At 42.0% G+C, this 17,298-nt stretch overlaps 1 protein-coding gene across 2 annotated transcripts in view; it reads left to right on the top strand.

Annotated features, from left to right (window-relative positions):
• Nucleotides 1-5,585, top strand: part of si:ch1073-184j22.2 (dual specificity protein phosphatase 18) — a 45,661-nt gene extending 40,076 nt beyond the window's left edge. The window contains exons 1-2 of one of the 2 annotated variants that reach the window (XM_034183913.1): nucleotides 4,187-4,303; nucleotides 4,761-5,585. In XM_034183913.1, the coding sequence (XP_034039804.1) occupies nucleotides 4,765-5,319 (555 nt within the window). In that variant the 5' untranslated portion in view covers nucleotides 4,187-4,303; nucleotides 4,761-4,764 and the 3' untranslated portion in view covers nucleotides 5,320-5,585. Of the gene's footprint in view, nucleotides 1-4,186; nucleotides 4,304-4,760 lie in introns of those variants that run through there. The other variant, XM_034183912.1, reaches the window with a different exon arrangement.
• The last annotated feature ends 11,713 nt before the right edge of the window (nucleotides 5,586-17,298 follow it).

Below are 17,298 nucleotides of genomic sequence, written 5' to 3'. Positions count from 1 at the left end.
GATAATAATGTCAAGAAGGAAAATAAGGATGAGGTAGTCAACGGTTTTAATAATTTTTTTGTAAATATTGGACCAAGCTTGGCAGAAAAAATTCCCGATTCCCAACCTGAGGATTGGGATAATAATCTCATAGAAAGAAATCCCTGTTCAATGTTCCTCACAGCAGTGGATGGAAAAGAAATTATAGACATTGTGAATAATTGTAAATATAAAACATCTACCGATTTAAATGAAATTGATGTGGTGGTGGTAAAACAGGTCATTGAATGGATTGTAGAACCATTAACATACATCTGTAACTTATCATTTCAAACCGGTAAATTTCCCAATCAAATGAAAATAGCTAAGGTTGTGCCGCTGTATAAGACTGGGGATAGACACCACTTCACAAATTATAGACCTGTTTCTTTGCTTCCACAATTTTCCAAATTATTAGAAAAGTTATTCAATAATAGATTAGACAAATTCATAAATAAACATAAATTACTTACTGATAGTCAATATGGATTCAGAGCACATAGTTCAACATCACTTGCATTAGTAGAATCAGTTGAGGAGATTACAAACGCCATAGACCACAAATTACATTCAGTTGGAATATTTATAGACCTTAAAAAGGCTTTTGATACAATTAATCATGACATATTAATCAATAAACTTGAACAGTATGGGATTAGGGGGTTGGTGTTGCACTGGGTGAGAAGCTACTTAAGTAACAGAAAACAGTTTGTGAAGTTGGGGGAATATACATCATCATGCTTGGACAATGCTTGTGGCGTCCCACAGGGGTCAGTATTGGGTCCAAAACTGTTTCTAATTTATATAAATGATATTGTCAATGTTTCCAAAATATTAAAATGAGTATTATTTGCAGATGACACAAGCATTTTTTGTTCAGGGGGAGATTTGCAGGAGTTACTGAGGAGGATCAGTATAGAAATGGGAAAATTGAAAATATGGTTTGACAGAAATAAATTATCATTAAACTTAAGTAAAACAAAATACATGTTATTTGGCTATTGTAATACAGACATACAGGTTCAGTTACAAGTCGATGGGGTAGATATTGAAAGGGTACATGAAAATAAGTTTCTGGGGGTGATAATAGATGATAAGATAAACTGGAAGACTCATATAAAACATATACAAAGTAAACTGTCAAGAAGCATTTCAGTTCTAAACAAAGCGAAACATATTCTGGACCACAACTCACTCCGCATTCTTTACTGCTCACTGGTTTTACCATATTTACAGTACTGTGCAGAGGTATGGGGTAATACTTATAAAGGTACAACACAATCACTATCAGTAATGCAGAAAAGAGCTATAAGAATTATTCATAATACTGGCTATAGAGATCATACAAATCCACTATTTTTACAATCCAAATTCTTAAAATTCACAGACTTGGTTCATTTTCAAACAGTACAAATTGTGTATAAAGCAATAAACAATTTACTTCCAGCAAATATTAAAAATATGTTTTTTAACAGATCAGGGGATTACAGTCTGAGGGGGAAATTTAATTTAAAGCATCAGTGGGCACGAACAACATTAAAAGGTTTCTGTATTTCTGTCTGTGGGGTGAGGATGTGGAACAGATTGGGAGTGGGGCTCAAGCAATGTCCAAGCATGAACCAGTTCAAACAGCGGTACAAAAATATGGTTTTTTCTGGGTATAGGTGTTGTGTGGGCTGCTGAAGAGGAGGTACTGCTGGCCCACCACCACCAGAGGGCACCCTGCCTGGAGTGCGGGCTCCAGGCACCAGAGGGCGCTGCCTCCTCACAGGAGCAGCCGGGGTGACAGCTGACACTCATCACCTGTGACAGCTGTCACCACTCATCTGATCTGCATCGGTATATCAGCAAGACGTCATCTCCACCTCTTTGCCGAGATATCGTTCTACCTGAAAGGTAATATCCTCAGCCTGACTGCTTGATAGAAAGCCATTTTTGTTGTGATTTTTGTGAGTGATAACAGACTTTTTCTCCAACGAGAGGTGGAGGTAGCTTCCCTGCCGTGCAGATTGCTGGGTGCAGACGCACCCACGTTTAATTGTGTTTTTGTTCCTCGCCAGCAGTACCAGGTCCGACACGCGGAGGCAGTGGCCACCTGGGAGTTCGGGACTTGGCGGCTCCAGTATTCCCGGGGTCTGGTGGCGGAGGAAATCGTGTGGTTCCGGTTCTGCTTTGGACAGACGTCTCCTATCTTCGAGCCTGCCCACACGACACCTTGTAATTTGACCTTTGATCTATTGTGGAATCTGTTGTGTTTGTTGTGCACGTTCGCAACAGTAAAGTGTTGTTATTTGACCTATTCTATTGTCCGTTCATTTGCGCCCCCTGTTGTGGGTCCGTGTACTTACACTTTCCCAACAATAGGGAGGAGGAAGGGTAATGAGGGTTAGGGTGTTTGTGTTTTTTGCTTCGGCTTGTAAATATATAGTATTTTGTATGTAAGTAGGTATGTGTAGGTGTATATTTATGTTTGTGTATATATATGTGTATATATGTGTATGTATATGTGTATGTATGTTGATGTGTGTATGTATATATGTATGTGTATGTATATATATATATATATATATATATATTGATATCGGTTTAGGTGAGTAGGAATCTATGTGTATATGTGGCAAAGGGTATTACTGGTTGTGGGGAAGAAGGGGTAGGGATAAATAAGCTGATGCTTCACCCTACCCCTTTTCGGACATGTTGGGTACACAGTAGGAACTTTTTTGTTGTTGTCTTTACTGATCTATCTTGTAATTGTTGTTGTATCAAATGTTCGAAATAAACAGTTTTCATTCATTCATTCATTCATTCATTCAATTCACCCTATTGACGTTTCAAATCCTGCAAAACCTTGGAGAGTTCGCCGCGCTGTGAGATCTCAGTAACATTGAGATCTGCATTGAGACGTTCTGATCACGCTGCACTTTAACCGCTGCACACGGACAACACCATTAACATCACAACATAAAACTATGTTTATATTGTGCCTAAAACTCTCGTGAATATATTCTCTGGGTTTATAGACGTTGTTATTGTGTTTATTTTATGTAAACATGTGAGAATCACAGTCTGTCTCTCTGTTATTTTCAATGGGAGCTGCTCTGAGCTACAATCGCTTCCTGTTCATGTTGTTCTGGGGAAAGTGAAGTTTGCTCTTTAACATCTTGATTATTGTTCTTTACAACACAGTTTGTCCTCTTTGTTCCAGACTAATATATATAATATGTCTGAAATTCAGTTTGCATTTATTAAATTCCACGCAGATTAAATGTAGCAGACACAGATTATTTGTTATAATTGTTTTAGCAAGTTTTCAGGGTGTCATGCAGCAGTCTCTTATTAACGTGACAAAAAGCATAAAAAAATTACATTTTTGTAGTATAATATTCATTTACAACTGTCATCATGTTGATTCTCTATATGTTGTTTGACTGCAGCGACTCTCTGGCGCGTAAGGGATTATGGGATACGTCAATAGGGTGAATAACTTTTATATGTGTGTTAGTTATTACATATGTGCAGACATAAAAATGTTTATTCCACACAGAACAAAAATGACAAAATAAAATAAAATAAAAATCAATTCACTGAATGACTTAAAATGTGGATACATTTGGAATTCTAAGGATTTATTTCCATGCTGGAAAACGATCCGGTGCTTCGGTGGCTCCGTGTGACTGTTTGTTGTCCATCTGTGTGTCCGTCTCTGTCCACACGCCACCCTCTGATGATGTCATAATGATGTGATGCGGCTTTGTTTTGGTCATTGTTCACTGAGAACATTGTCACATGACTTCTGCTGGACTTGTTACGATATTAATTTAGTTAAGTGGCCGCCAACGTTATTTTAGCTCACCTGGAACCCAAATCGCTGATGTCTCACCATCGCTGTGTCACTGGACCAAGATCTTTAAAACACGCCAGAGGTCAAAGGTCATCTCTCCCGGATTTCACGTGCTGCAATCCATAAAGTTAATATATAAATATTAATTTAAAAATATTCCATTTATAGCGTATTTTTGATAAGTTAATTTTTGGTGTCAACAGTTAAAGAAACGATAATTAAAGTTTTTGTTTTTGTGATGACAGCAAATTCTGTTTTTAAAAAAGCACGTTTGTGTGTTTATCATTTCATAGTTTCTTCAGTTTAAATGATTTATTTGAGACGTGACGTCAGACTGTGAGGCTAAATTTAAGCTGCACTCTGATTGGCTGTCGGTGTCTCACTGCCCTTTATGGACACGCTGATCTGAGGTCTGCTGCACGCTGACGCTCGGAGACCGCCAAGGTAACAAAAAACCCCCCAAAAAAACAGCTTCCACGTGTTACCGTGTGCCTTTGAGACTTAGACACTGACCTCTGACCTGAAACGACAGCTGCATGATGGGAAGAATCGCAGAGTGGACACCAGGTTTTGAACATGTGGTGAGTTTCTGTGCACGTGATCCAGCACACAGGAGCCTCAGTGCTGAGGACCCCAGCTGCTGGAGACGTCAAGGACACGCCCACGGTTCAGCCGGTGGAGACGTGGGGATGGACCGGGTGTCGTGGTGGATGTGGCGGCACCTGGTCCCAGACTGGTTTGTTACAACAACACTTCCACGTGTTCATCCTCAGTCTCACCAGCAGCTCAACTCTTATTTTGGCGGCGGAGGCGGGATGGTTTGTTTTATGCTAAGCTAGGCTAACTCAGATGGATGTTTGGTTGTTATGCGCTAATAAAACCGTCATATTTTCTCTTGCAGCTTCATGGCGGTCTCTCAGATCACACCGACCCTGTTCCTGGGCGGAGCCGACGCCACCCTCAACCCGGCTCTGGTGGCCCAGAAGGGAATCACCCTGATTGTCAACGCCACACTCTGCCACACCTGCCCGCTGTATCTGGGCGTAGAATGCATCCGCGTGCCCGTCTGCGACCTGCCAAGCGCTCGCCTGGGTGACCACTTTGATCGCGTGGCTGAGCGTATCCATGGTAACCGGTCAGGCAGTACACTGGTGCACTGTGCCGCCGGGATGAGCCGCTCGCCGGCCCTGGTGATGGCGTACCTGATGCGTTATTGGGGTGTCACGCTCCGCCAGGCGCACCGCTGGGTGCAGGAGGTTCGACCTTCCATCCGACTGAACACCGGCTTCTGGGACCAGCTGCTGCGGTACGAGAGGCGGCTGTACGGCAAAAACACGGTGAAAGTAGCCAGACCAGAGGAGCCGCTCCCGGAGCAGACGGCCGTGACCTGGCTGGTGCCAAAATCACCGCTGATGTCCCAGCATGCAGCAGGGAGGCGTCCAGGAGGGACGGGCAAATAAAAAAGACCGCGACATCAGTAAACGCTGCGAAAAGAGGCTCAAAACCAGAGAAAGCACAAGTTTAAATGGCATCAGAATGCGCTACTTCATAAATGTGCTAATGCTAATCCATTAGCCTTTGCATGTATGCTAATGTGTGCACATGCTAATGGTGCTATTAAAAATGCTAATGCTAACATGGATGCTGTCGTATTTAAAGGTGCAGAAACTTTTCAAATATGTAATTTGACTGCTAAAAAGAAATAAAACATTAGAAATTTATTTGACTTTGTGTTTTTTTCTGCTTTATTTGTGCTCAGAAGTCCTTGAATTTCCACCGCGTCTCTGAGAGGAACCGTGTCAGTGCCGTACGGAGTTTGTCTGAACCGTGTCAGTGCCGTACGGAGTTTGTCTGGAGCCAAGAACTCCAGTGTCCACCTGGGCCCTGCTCAGCCCGGTCTGTCTGGTCTTTAGGTCCTGGCTGTCTAGAGTCCCTTAATAGAGGGTTTTCATGTGACGTATCGGTCACGTCATTTTGTGTCCCGCGGCCATTCTGGATTACAACGCGGTGGCCGCTGTGATACGATACGTGCATTTGGCGAACAATTGCAGAAGCTTCAACGTCGGTGTGAAGAAGCCTCACGGCACCGTGGCGCTGAGAGAGATCCGCCGCTACCAGAAATCCACTGTTACCAGAATTTAATTTTATTTTATTCGGCAATAAAATTATATAAGAATACATAAAAATACCGCCAAGGACAACACAAGAACGCTTCCAATACGGATGCTTATTTACATTGTGGTCCTCAAGCACTGAGCTGCTGATCCACAAGCTGCCCTTCCAGCGCCTGGTGAGACAAACTGCTCAGGACTTCAAGACGACCTCCGCTTTCAGAGCTCCACTGTGATGCTCTGCAGGAGGCCGGCGAGGCTGATCTGGTCGGCAGCTTCCTAGTTCACAATATCGCAGTGTGACACTGTCGGCCAGTTCGTTACATCAACACTAAATTCACTATCTGGTACAAGATACGGATCCACTGAACCAACTGCTACACATCTATCACGATAAATAGCTTTATCTCGAGGATTTAAAGCCTCGTAATAACCGTACAATCTCTCCATTTTTCTATCACGTGCCAGCCTCCTTGTAATTCAGAATGGAGACGGCACCTGTCCTGCAGCAAATCGGTCACGTGATTGAAAACCCTCTATAGAGAGAGTGGCGTTATGACCCTGAGGTCATATGTAGTTTTGTTTGTGGCATATGAGTGTATTTACCCTCCAGACCAGGGTGAGGCGCTGCTTATTCTGTGTGTGAGTCTCTCTCCTTGTAGGTGAGCGTATACAGACCATGGAAATATAGACCTGGAACGTCCGTTCACGCCTCTGTCTATTAGTGTTGCTCAGGACAGGAAGGCCCCATTACTAAGGTGGTGATGTGCAGATCAATAATAATAAACTGACAGCTTTTTTCGCACTAGCGTTGCTATTTCTTAACAGATTTTAATAAATGTAGGCTTGTTGTAAAGCCCTTTGAAAGCTCTTTCCAATGAAGCTATGCATGTGTGGGTGAAAAAAAAAAACTTATGTAAAATGCAGAAATTTGGGGAAATTATGACAAACTGTGCTGCTTTTCTCGCTCTATTGTCACTATTTGTTAACAGATTTTAATAAAAGTGCGCTTGTTTTAAAGCCCTTTAATTGCTCTTTCTAATGAACCCATACATGCCTGGGTAGAAAAAAATGTTTTATGTAAAGTGTGGAAATTTAGGGAAAATATGCCATTCTGTTCATTTACTGTGATGTTTTTTTTTCTGTCATCATAATTTGATGGATTTTTATAAATGAGGTCTTGTAAGTTGTATTCAAGCTGATTAAAAGCTCTAATGAACCCATACATGTCTGGATAAAAAATCCTTATGTATTAAAATATAAATCTGAAGTTGCTGTTGGGAAAGTGTCGGTACACGGACCCACAACAGGGGGCGCAAAGGAACGGACAATGGAGTAGGTCAAATAACAACACTTTACTGTTGTGAATGTGCACAACAAATACAACAGATTACAACAATAGATCAGAATCAATTCACAAAGGTGTCGTGTGGGCAGGCTCGAAGATAGGAGACACCTGTCCAAAGCAGAACCGGAACCACACGATTTCCTCCGCCACCAGACCCCGGGAATACTGGAGCCGCCAAGTCCCGAATTCCCAGGTGGCCACTACCTCCGCGTGTCGGACCTGGTACTGCTGGCGAGGAACAAAAACACAATTAAAGGTGGGCGCGTTTGCACCCAGTAATCCGCACGGCAGGAAAAGTACCTCCACCTGTCGTTGGAAAAAAGGTCTGTTATCACTCACAAAAATCACAAAAGGTTACTGTCAAGCAGTCAGCTGAGAATATTACCTTCCAGGTAGAACGATATCTCGGCAAAGAGGTGGAGACGTCGTCCTGCTGATGTACCCCTGCTGATTGGTAACAGCTGTTGCAGGTGATGTGTGACAGCTGTCACCCCGGCTGCTCCTGTGAGGCGGCAGCGCCCTCTGGTGCCTGGAGCCCGCACTCCAGGCAGGGCGCCCTCTGGTGGTGGGCCAGCAGTACCTCCTCTTCTGGCGGCCCACACAACAGTTGCCTTGACGTTGTGCTCATTTACCTCGTTGCTTTTTCCACTGTAATATTATTACTAGTCTTTTAATGACAACAACATATATATGATTTTTACTAACATTTTATTCCAAGTAGATATAAAACCATTCAGAATTTATGACTTTTGACCCTCAGTCAGGGTAAAAAGTGCCTCCTCCATCCACACTGTTAAAATGTAAATGCCGCCTCCGACCACATGTACATATCATATTAAACACTGCAAGTATATATATATTTAAACATTTGTCTGCATGTGAACGCAGCTTAATGAAAAGAACTTATGGCGTTGAGTTATAGTCTGAGTATAATGATATTAAATTGCAACATAACGACTTTAAAACAGACCTTTGTTTTACATAATTACATTAAGGCTCTTGTACAGTTCATTTTAGTTTTGGAGAATTTGTTTTTGTAGTTGGTGCAGTTGATGGTGAAGCTCTGGATGCCTTTTTTTCCCTCATTTCTCTTCTGTTTAACTGGATCAAGGCGCTCTGTCCACCCTTAGTAATGGCCGCCGTGTGGCACGCCGCTAGTCACGTGACGTCCATTCCAGTTTCTATTTCCATGGTACAGATGTCACCAGCTGATTCGGGGCTCCACCCACTATCTGCTCCCAACTGATGGGTGTCTGAGAACATCTGTTTTGTTTTTTTTCCCCTTTTGTTAATCTTTTTGTATTCCTTTTGTAATTATTTATTCTTGAACAGCAGTCCAAGGTGAGAAGCCACATTATTTTGATAGTTTTCTCTTGTTTTGCTGAGGAGTTTAGGTAAGACCCTGTTGCTTGGTTGTTTTATTTGAGCACTAGGTAAGAAAAGGGTTTTCGATAGTTTGTTTTGTTATTTTGACCTTTTTCTCACCCTGAAATTTTATTTAAGAATAATAAATTTGTTGTATTTTGGACTGCAGACCTGGAAGTTCGGTCATCCTTGGGAGTGGGGGTCACTTTATGTTATGTCTTGGTTCAGCCTGAGGCCCGGACAGAACAGTGGCGTCATCTCAGAACACGGTGCCATTTTGGAGCTCTGTAACTCCGTGTCATACAGTGACGTGTGTGACAGTTTTAAAGTTCTCCGTCTCTGGATTTTGCTTTATTCTGGATTAATTTGACCCTCAAGAAGCTTTTCTTTCTACAATCATCACCTCCAAATCAAAGGGAAAGTGTACGTTTTCCTCTTTTACCGACTTTGTGCTGTAAATGTGATGTGGACTTTTCTGATCCATTTTAATCAGTGTGCACTGTAAAAACTGTTAAAATATGAGAGGAAAGAGTGAAAACAGAAAAGGGTCAAATCACAGCCTTTTGTGTCTGATTTAACAGGTGCACGTCAGGCTGCAGGTCCGAGTCTGAACATGGTGTGAAAAAAATAAACGGTCGGACTTTTAATCACAGAAATGACTCCGGTCCCACTTTCCTCAAATCTGCAAGTGTCAGAGCTGAACTTTAACTTTGTCCTCCACACTGAGACACCTGTGTCCTGGATCATGTCCATAGAAACTCCCCACATGGACTAAATGTGGTGTCTGATGTTCCCTCACAGTGTCAATGATCCTCCTCATCTGAGTATCACTAAGTAACCGTTCATTGGACACAAAGTCATTCCAGCGGGACCCACAGATCCTCCACAGAGACCTGGGACCAAAGACATCCAGTCCTCACCTTAGGACACTGGTTAGAGTCCAAGTCTGAGAAGACAGGAAGCACCAGGACCCTGAAGACCTGGACCTTCGTTCTCCTGTAAAGACGTCAGCGTCACCAAACACCTCGGAACTTTCAATCAATCAATCAATCAATTTTTTATATAGCGCCAAATCACAACAAACAGTTGCCCCAAGGCGCTTTATATTGTAAGGTAAGGCCATACAATAATTATGTAAAACCCCAACGGTCAAAACGACCCCCTGTGAGCAAGCACTTGGCTACAGTGGGAAGGAAAAACTCCCTTTTAACAGGAAGAAACCTCCAGCAGAACCAGGCTCAGGGAGGGGCAGTCTTCTGCTGGGACTGGTTGGGGCTGAGGGAGAGAACCAGGAAAAAGACATGCTGTGGAGGGGAGCAGAGATCGATCACTAATGATTAAATGCAGAGTGGTGGATACAGAGCAAAAAGAGAAAGAAACAGTGCATCATGGGAACCCCCCAGCAGTCTACGTCTATAGCAGCATAACTAAGGGATGGTTCAGGGTCACCTGATCCAGCCCTAACTATAAGCTTTATCAAAAAGGAAAGTTTTAAGCCTAATCTTAAAAGTAGAGAGGGTGTCTGTCTCCCTGATCTGAATTGGGAGCTGGTTCCACAGGAGAGGAGCCTGAAAGCTGAAGGCTCTGCCTCCCATTCTACTCTTACAAACCCTAGGAACTACAAGTAAGCCTGCAGTCTGAGAGCGAAGCGCTCTATTGGGGTGTGTAGAAGAATTTTTAGGTCCATATTTGAACTGTGATGAACTATCAAGTGTCCTGATCCGAACTGTATGTCCTCTGGTTGAACTAGCAGGTGTTCAACCCAAAAAAAGGGCTCTATTAGTCATTTAGTCTGTCAGGGGCTTTCCAAGGCCTTTTAGGTGCTTTCCCGCAGGCCACGTGCAGGGGCCTCAGGCCAGCTGCACCTGTGGCTGAAGGTCTTTTAAAAAAATCAGTTGTAAATCCTTCATGTTTTAATGGGAGCGTTTGTCACATTGAAATAATGGCCTAACACCTGCTTAGGGTTCACTAGAGGACGCTTCCAATAGAAAACCATGTCTTGGGAATGAAATAAATAAAAAAGTCGAAGGAGGAGCGATGCCCGCGGGTCTCCAATAAATAGACGAGCGCGGTTGTCATATTCAGTCTCTCTAGAGGACTCAGTTTGTCTAAGCTTTGTGTCGAAGGCTTAAATAAACTTAAAAACTCTGTGCATTTTATCTTGCTTAAGGCTGAAGAAGACGACATCCTGAGAAGACTAAAGACGAGCCGCAACAGAACTTGGCGAGCCAGCTTCAGGAGGGTCCAGGGGCATTTCGGCAGCCTGGGGCAGTCCAGCTCATCCCTCCAGACCGTAAATAACAGTGATCACGACTAAAAGGTAAGCAGAAACCTTTTATAACTTCTGCACGATCTGGAGGAGTGAGTCGGGATTTCCGCCCAAGTTGACAGGTGATATTTTTTAATTGCCTCTTACCCAAAAGAACCTGGACTAAGAAAATTGATAAGAGACTAAAAAAGATAAGATTGAAAATTATCAGGCCTTGTAGATAAAATGCTCAGAAGGTGTGTGTGTTCCCGGGAAAAAGAATGTCTGTGTGAGTGAAAGGTCAGGAATGTTCATGAACTCTGGTGCGGAAAGAGTGCGTGGAGAACTAACCTGGATGCTTGGGGAATAATTGGTGTTGAAATTCGTTACTAACGTGCCGGCTGATAGCATGCGCTGTAGGGGTTAATTTAGGGGAGTATACTGACAAATAGATACAAGGTAATACAAGGTTATTTAAAGAGTTTAACAGAGACTGAAGTGAAATAAGTGAGAAAAAAGAGTTTAACAAGAGAATACGTGCAGAGAAAGCACAAGATAAGCGCCTGAGGGGGCGCAGTAGAAATACCGTACATGATAAAGAGATTTAAAGAGGAAAGTGCAAAGTGGCACCGCTGACAGTAAGTAAAAGAGCTCAATAAAGGACGTCATTTTTTAAGAAAAGAGAAAAACTATAAAAAAAAAAAATAAAAAAATAAATGAAGAGTTAGTGCAGAATACATGAGAATTAATGAAGCAGAAAATAGTGCAGTAAGGCACCAGATACACGCTTGTGGGGCGTGGGAGAAGAATAAGTAATTAAGTACACAGTAATATGAGTTTTTTATAAGACAAGAAAAAGAGTATTTTCAGTGCAAAGGCACATTAAGCTCACGAGGAGCTCAGTAAGTGAAAAAAAAAAGGTAGAAGAAAGTGCAGAAAGGCACAGGATACGCACGCGAGGCGCGGTAAGGCGTAGAAATAAATGAAATATTGTATGCTCAGAAAGGAGCTTGTGAAAATAATATAGTAAGCACAGGATACGCACGCGAGGCGCGGTAAGGCGTAGAAATAAATGAAATATTGTATGCTCAGAAAGGAGCTTGTGAAAATAATATAGTAAGCACAGGATACGCACGCGAGGCGCGGTAAGGCGTAGAAGTAAATGAAATATTGTATGCTCAGAAAGGAGCTGGTGAAAAATAATATATTAAGCACAGGATACGCACGCGAGGCGCGGTAAGGCGTAGAAGTAAATGAAATATTGTACGCTCAAAGAGGGCTTGAAAAAAGTAATATATGAAGTTGCTGACAGTGCCGGAGAAGCTGTCTAACGTGAAGAAGAGATACATGCTTAAACAGAACACATTGGTGTTAAGTGAATAAAAAGGTTGTTTAAAGCCGCGGAGTGAAAAGTGGCAGAAGTCTAGATAGAGATATATAGAAAGTTGTTTTTAATAATTTTTGTGTATAAAGCTGTTGAAAATTGTGTGTGGGAGAGTGGAGAGTAAGCGGGGAGGTGCAAGCAAAGCTGTGAGGGCTGCAAGCTGGCTGACATACAAGATTAATGTGAAAGAGTACGAGGGGGAGGTATTTAGACCCAACAGGAGGACTTGGGAGGTGCATGACAGGCAGAGAGGAAAGTGTGAAACAGAGACAGTGAAGAAAAAGACAGGAGAAGAGTGCTATGTAAATACAGAGAAGGTAGATATTATTTCAAAGAGAGAAAACTAATAAACAAATATAGCAGAAAAAGACTAGAAGCAGAAAGTTAAAAAAAAATTAGAAGGAAAATAGAAAGTCGGGAGCAAAGACATTAGGAAGTGTTAGGGTTGTAAGAGGATTAAATAAATAAAATTGGTTATAAATCAAAAGAGATAAAGCTTAGATTATAGTGAAAAAGCTGACAGACTGATCAATGCTTGGGACAGTCTTTGATGGGAGACTTAAGTGATGATGAAATAATACTCCCAGAACATTACTTGACTGATGGAGACATCGAAACCCAGGGAATCAGGACACATTTTTGGCTGGAAAGGACCTATTTTGACAGGGTAGGAGCAGAACATTGGCAGGACGAACAACAGATCAATCAGAAATTATGGCAGATTACTAAGGTAATCAATCTGAAGCAAAAGAAAGAACAATTCCCTCTAATTAATTGGGAGCTGCTGATAAGACGTCTGTGGCATCAGGGTTTAACCCCGTGGCTGGAGCTGCTTTGTGCTGACCCTAATAAAGAACTTAGCATACCATTAAATCATTTAGTAACACTACCAACCGATCCAGGTGAAGAACTGTTTCCTAGGTTGACTCTGACTGTGGTCCCAAGGAAGGTTCGGTGGGAAACAGGTAAATTTTCATATTTAGTTAAAGAAAAAGAAGACGGGCATAGCAGTTGGAATTTAATCCTTTTAAGGGTTTAAAATACAAAACAGGTGTTACAGCCAGCAAGTTATTGGTCTGGATCAGGACAGCCCCTGAGGGACTACCAGAACACCATAGAAACACCTCACACGAGACCGCTTTCACCTGAATTGAGCTATTCAGCAGTTTTTGTGCCTCTTGCTTGCCTCTACTGGTGGTTGGCTCTCACTGCGGTATTGTATCACTTCCTGTTCCGGAGCACAGCGGTGTTTTTCTGTATCTGTTAGCTGTTTAATCTGCGCAGTTAGATTGATCTAGTTATCTAGATTACGATTTGTTTCCCAGTGTAATCTTTACGTGCCTTAACTAAAGCACTCCTTCTGCTGAATCACCTCTAAATTATTTACACATTATTCACTTTGCGTGTTTTTAGGAATCCGCTAGCTTAGCGTAGCTACTAGCTCTTAGCCGATTTAGCATGGCGGCTTCTCCTGTCTCTCCCGCACTTTTCTGCTCTGGGTGTGAAATGTTTAGTTATTCCTCGGCCTCCTTTAGCAGTAATGGTACTTGTAATAAGTGTAGCTTATTCGTAGCTTTGGAGGCCAGGCTGGGCGAATTGGAGACTCGGCTCCGCACCGTGGAAAATTCTACAGCTAGCCAGGCCCCTGTAGTCGGTGCGGACCAAGGTAGCTTAGCAGCCGTTAGTTCCCCCCTGGCAGATCCCGAGCAGCCGGGAAAGCAGGCTGACTGGGTGACTGTGAGGAGGAAGCGTAGCCCTAAACAGAAGCCCCGTGTACACCGTCAACCCGTTCACATCTCTAACCGTTTTTCCCCACTCGACGACACACCCGCCGAGGATCAAACTCTGGTTATTGGCGACTCTGTTTTGAGAAATGTGAAGTTAGCGACACCAGCAACCATAGTCAATTGTCTTCCGGGGGCCAGAGCAGGCGACATTGAAGGAAATTTGAAACTGCTGGTTAAGGCTAAGCGTAAATTTGGTAAGATTGTAATTCACGTCGGCAGTAATGACACCCGGTTACGCCAATCGGAGGTCACTAAAATTAACATTAAATCGGTGTGTAACTTTGCAAAAACAATGTCGGACTCTGTAGTTTCTCTGGGCCCCTCCCCAATCAGACCGGGAGTGACCTGTTTAGCCGCATGTTCTCCTTGAATTGCTGGCTGTCTGAGTGGTGTCCAAAAAATGAGGTGGGCTTCATAGATAATTGGCAAAGCTTCTGGGGAAAACCTGGTCTTGTTAGGAGAGACGGCATCCATCCCACTTTGGATGGAGCAGCTCTCATTTCTAGAAATCTGGCTAATTTTCTTAAATCCTCCAAACCGTGACTATCCAGGGTTGGGACCAGGAAGCAGAGTTGTAGTCTTACACACCTCTCTGCAGCTTCACTCCCCCTGCCATCCCCTCATTACCCCATCCCCGTAGAGACGGTGCCTGCTCCCAGACTACCAATAACCAGCAAAAATCTATTTAAGCATAAAAATTCAAAAAGAAAAATAATATAGCACCTTCTACTGCACCACAGACTAAAACAGTTAAATGTGGTCTATTAAACATTAGGTCTCTCTCTTCTAAGTCCCTGTTGGTAAATGATATAATAATTGATCAACATATTGATTTATTCTGCCTAACAGAAACCTGGTTACAGCAGGATGAATATGTTAGTTTAAATGAGTCAACACCCCCGAGTCACACTAACTGTCAGAATGCTCGTAGCACGGGCCGGGGCGGTGGATTAGCAGCAATCTTCCATTCCAGCTTATTAATTAATCAAAAACCCAGACAGAGCTTTAATTCATTTGAAAGCTTGTCTCTTAGTCTTGTCCATCCAAATTGGAAGTCCCAAAAACCAGTTTTATTTGTTATTATCTATCGTCCACCTGGTCGTTACTGTGAGTTTCTCTGTGAATTTTCAGACCTTTTGTCTGACTTAGTGCTTAGCTCAGATAAGATAATTATAGTGGGCGATTTAACATCCACACAGATGCTGAGAATGACAGCCTCAACACTGCATTTAATCTATTATTAGACTCTATTGGCTTTGCTCAAAAATAAATGAGTCCACCCACCACTTTAATCATATCTTAGATCTTGTTCTGACTTATGGTATGGAAATAGAAGACTTAACAGTATTCCCTGAAAACTCCCTTCTGTCTGATCATTTTTTAATAACATTTACATTTACTCTGATGGACTACCCAGCAGTAGGGAATAAGTTTCATTACACTAGAAGTCTTTCAGAAAGCGCTGTAACTAGGTTTAAGGATATGATTCCTTCTTTATGTTCTCTAATGCCATATAACAACACAGTGCAGAATAGCTACCTAAACTCTGTAAGGGAGATAGAGTATCTCGTCAATAGTTTTACACCTCATTGAAGACAGCTTTGGATGCTGTAGCTCCTCTGAAAAAGAGAGCTTTAAATCAGAAGTGTCTGACTCCATGGTATAACTCTCAAACTCGTAGCTTAAAGCAGATAACCCGTAAGTTGGAGAGGAAATGGCGTCTCACTAATTTAGAAGATCTTCACTTAGCCTGGAAAAAGAGTCTGTTGCTCTATAAAAAAGCCCTCCGTAAAGCTAGGACATCTTTCTACTCATCACTAATTGAAGAAAATAAGAACAACCCCAGGTTTCTTTTCAGCACTGTAGCCAGGCTGACAAAGAGTCAGAGCTCTATTGAGCTGAGTATTCCATTAACTTTAACTAGTAATGAGTTCATGACTTTCTTTGCTAACAAAATTTTAACTATTAGAGAAAAATTACTCATAACCATCCCAAAGACGTATCGTTATCTTTGGCTGCTTTTCAGTGATGCCGGTATTTGGTTAGACTCTTTCTCTCCGATTGTTCTGTCTGAGTTATTTTCATTAGTTACTTCATCCAAACCATCAACATGTTTATTAGACCCCATTCCTACCAGGCTGCTCAAGGAAGCCCTACCATTATTTAATGCTTCGATCTTAAATATGATCAATCTATCTTTGTTAGTTGGCTATGTACCACAGGCTTTTAAGGTGGCAGTAATTAAACCATTACTTAAAAAGCCATCACTTGACCAGCTATCTTAGCTAATTATAGGCCAATCTCCAACCTTCCTTTTCTCTCAAAATTCTTGAAAGGGTAGTTGTAAAACAGCTAACTGATCATCTGCAGAGGAATGGTCTATTTGAAGAGTTTCAGTCAGGTTTTAGAATTCATCATAGTACAGAAACAGCATTAGTGAAGGTTACAAATGATCTTCTTATGACCTCGGACAGTGGACTCATCTCTGTGCTTGTTCTGTTAGACCTCAGTGCTGCTTTTGATACTGTTGACCATAAAATTTTATTACAGAGATTAGAGCATGCCATAGGTATTAAAGGCACTGCGCTGCGGTGGTTTTGAATCATATTTGTCTAATAGATTACAATTTGTTCATGTAAATGGGGAATCTTCTTCACAGACTAAAGTTAATTATGGAGTTCCACAAGGTTCTGTGCTAGGACCAATTTTATTCACTTTATATATGCTTCCCTTAGGCAGTATTATTAGACGGTATTGCTTAAATTTTTCATTGTTACGCAGATGATACCCAGCTTTATCTATCCATGAAGCCAGACGACACACACCAATTAGCTAAACTGCAGGATTGTCTTACAGACATAAAGACATGGATGACCTCTAATTTCCTGCTTTTAAACTCAGATAAACTGAAGTTATTGTACTTGGCCCCACAAATCTTAGAAACATGGTGTCTAACCAGATTCTTACTCTGGATGGCATTACCCTGACCTCTAGTAATACTGTGAGAAATCTTGGAGTCATTTTTGATCAGGATATGTCATTCAAAGCGCATATTAAACAAATATGTAGGACTGCTTTTTGCATTTACGCAATATCTCTAAAATCAGAAAGGTCTGTCTCAGAGTGATGCTGAAAAACTAATTCATGCATTTATTTCCTCTAGGCTGGACTATTGTAATCATTATTATCAGGGGTC

The sequence above is a fragment of the Thalassophryne amazonica genome, chromosome 12, assembly GCF_902500255.1.
Source record: "Thalassophryne amazonica chromosome 12, fThaAma1.1, whole genome shotgun sequence".
NCBI lineage: Eukaryota > Metazoa > Chordata > Actinopteri > Batrachoidiformes > Batrachoididae > Thalassophryne > Thalassophryne amazonica.
This window is presented reverse-complemented; position numbering and strand designations above follow the sequence as displayed.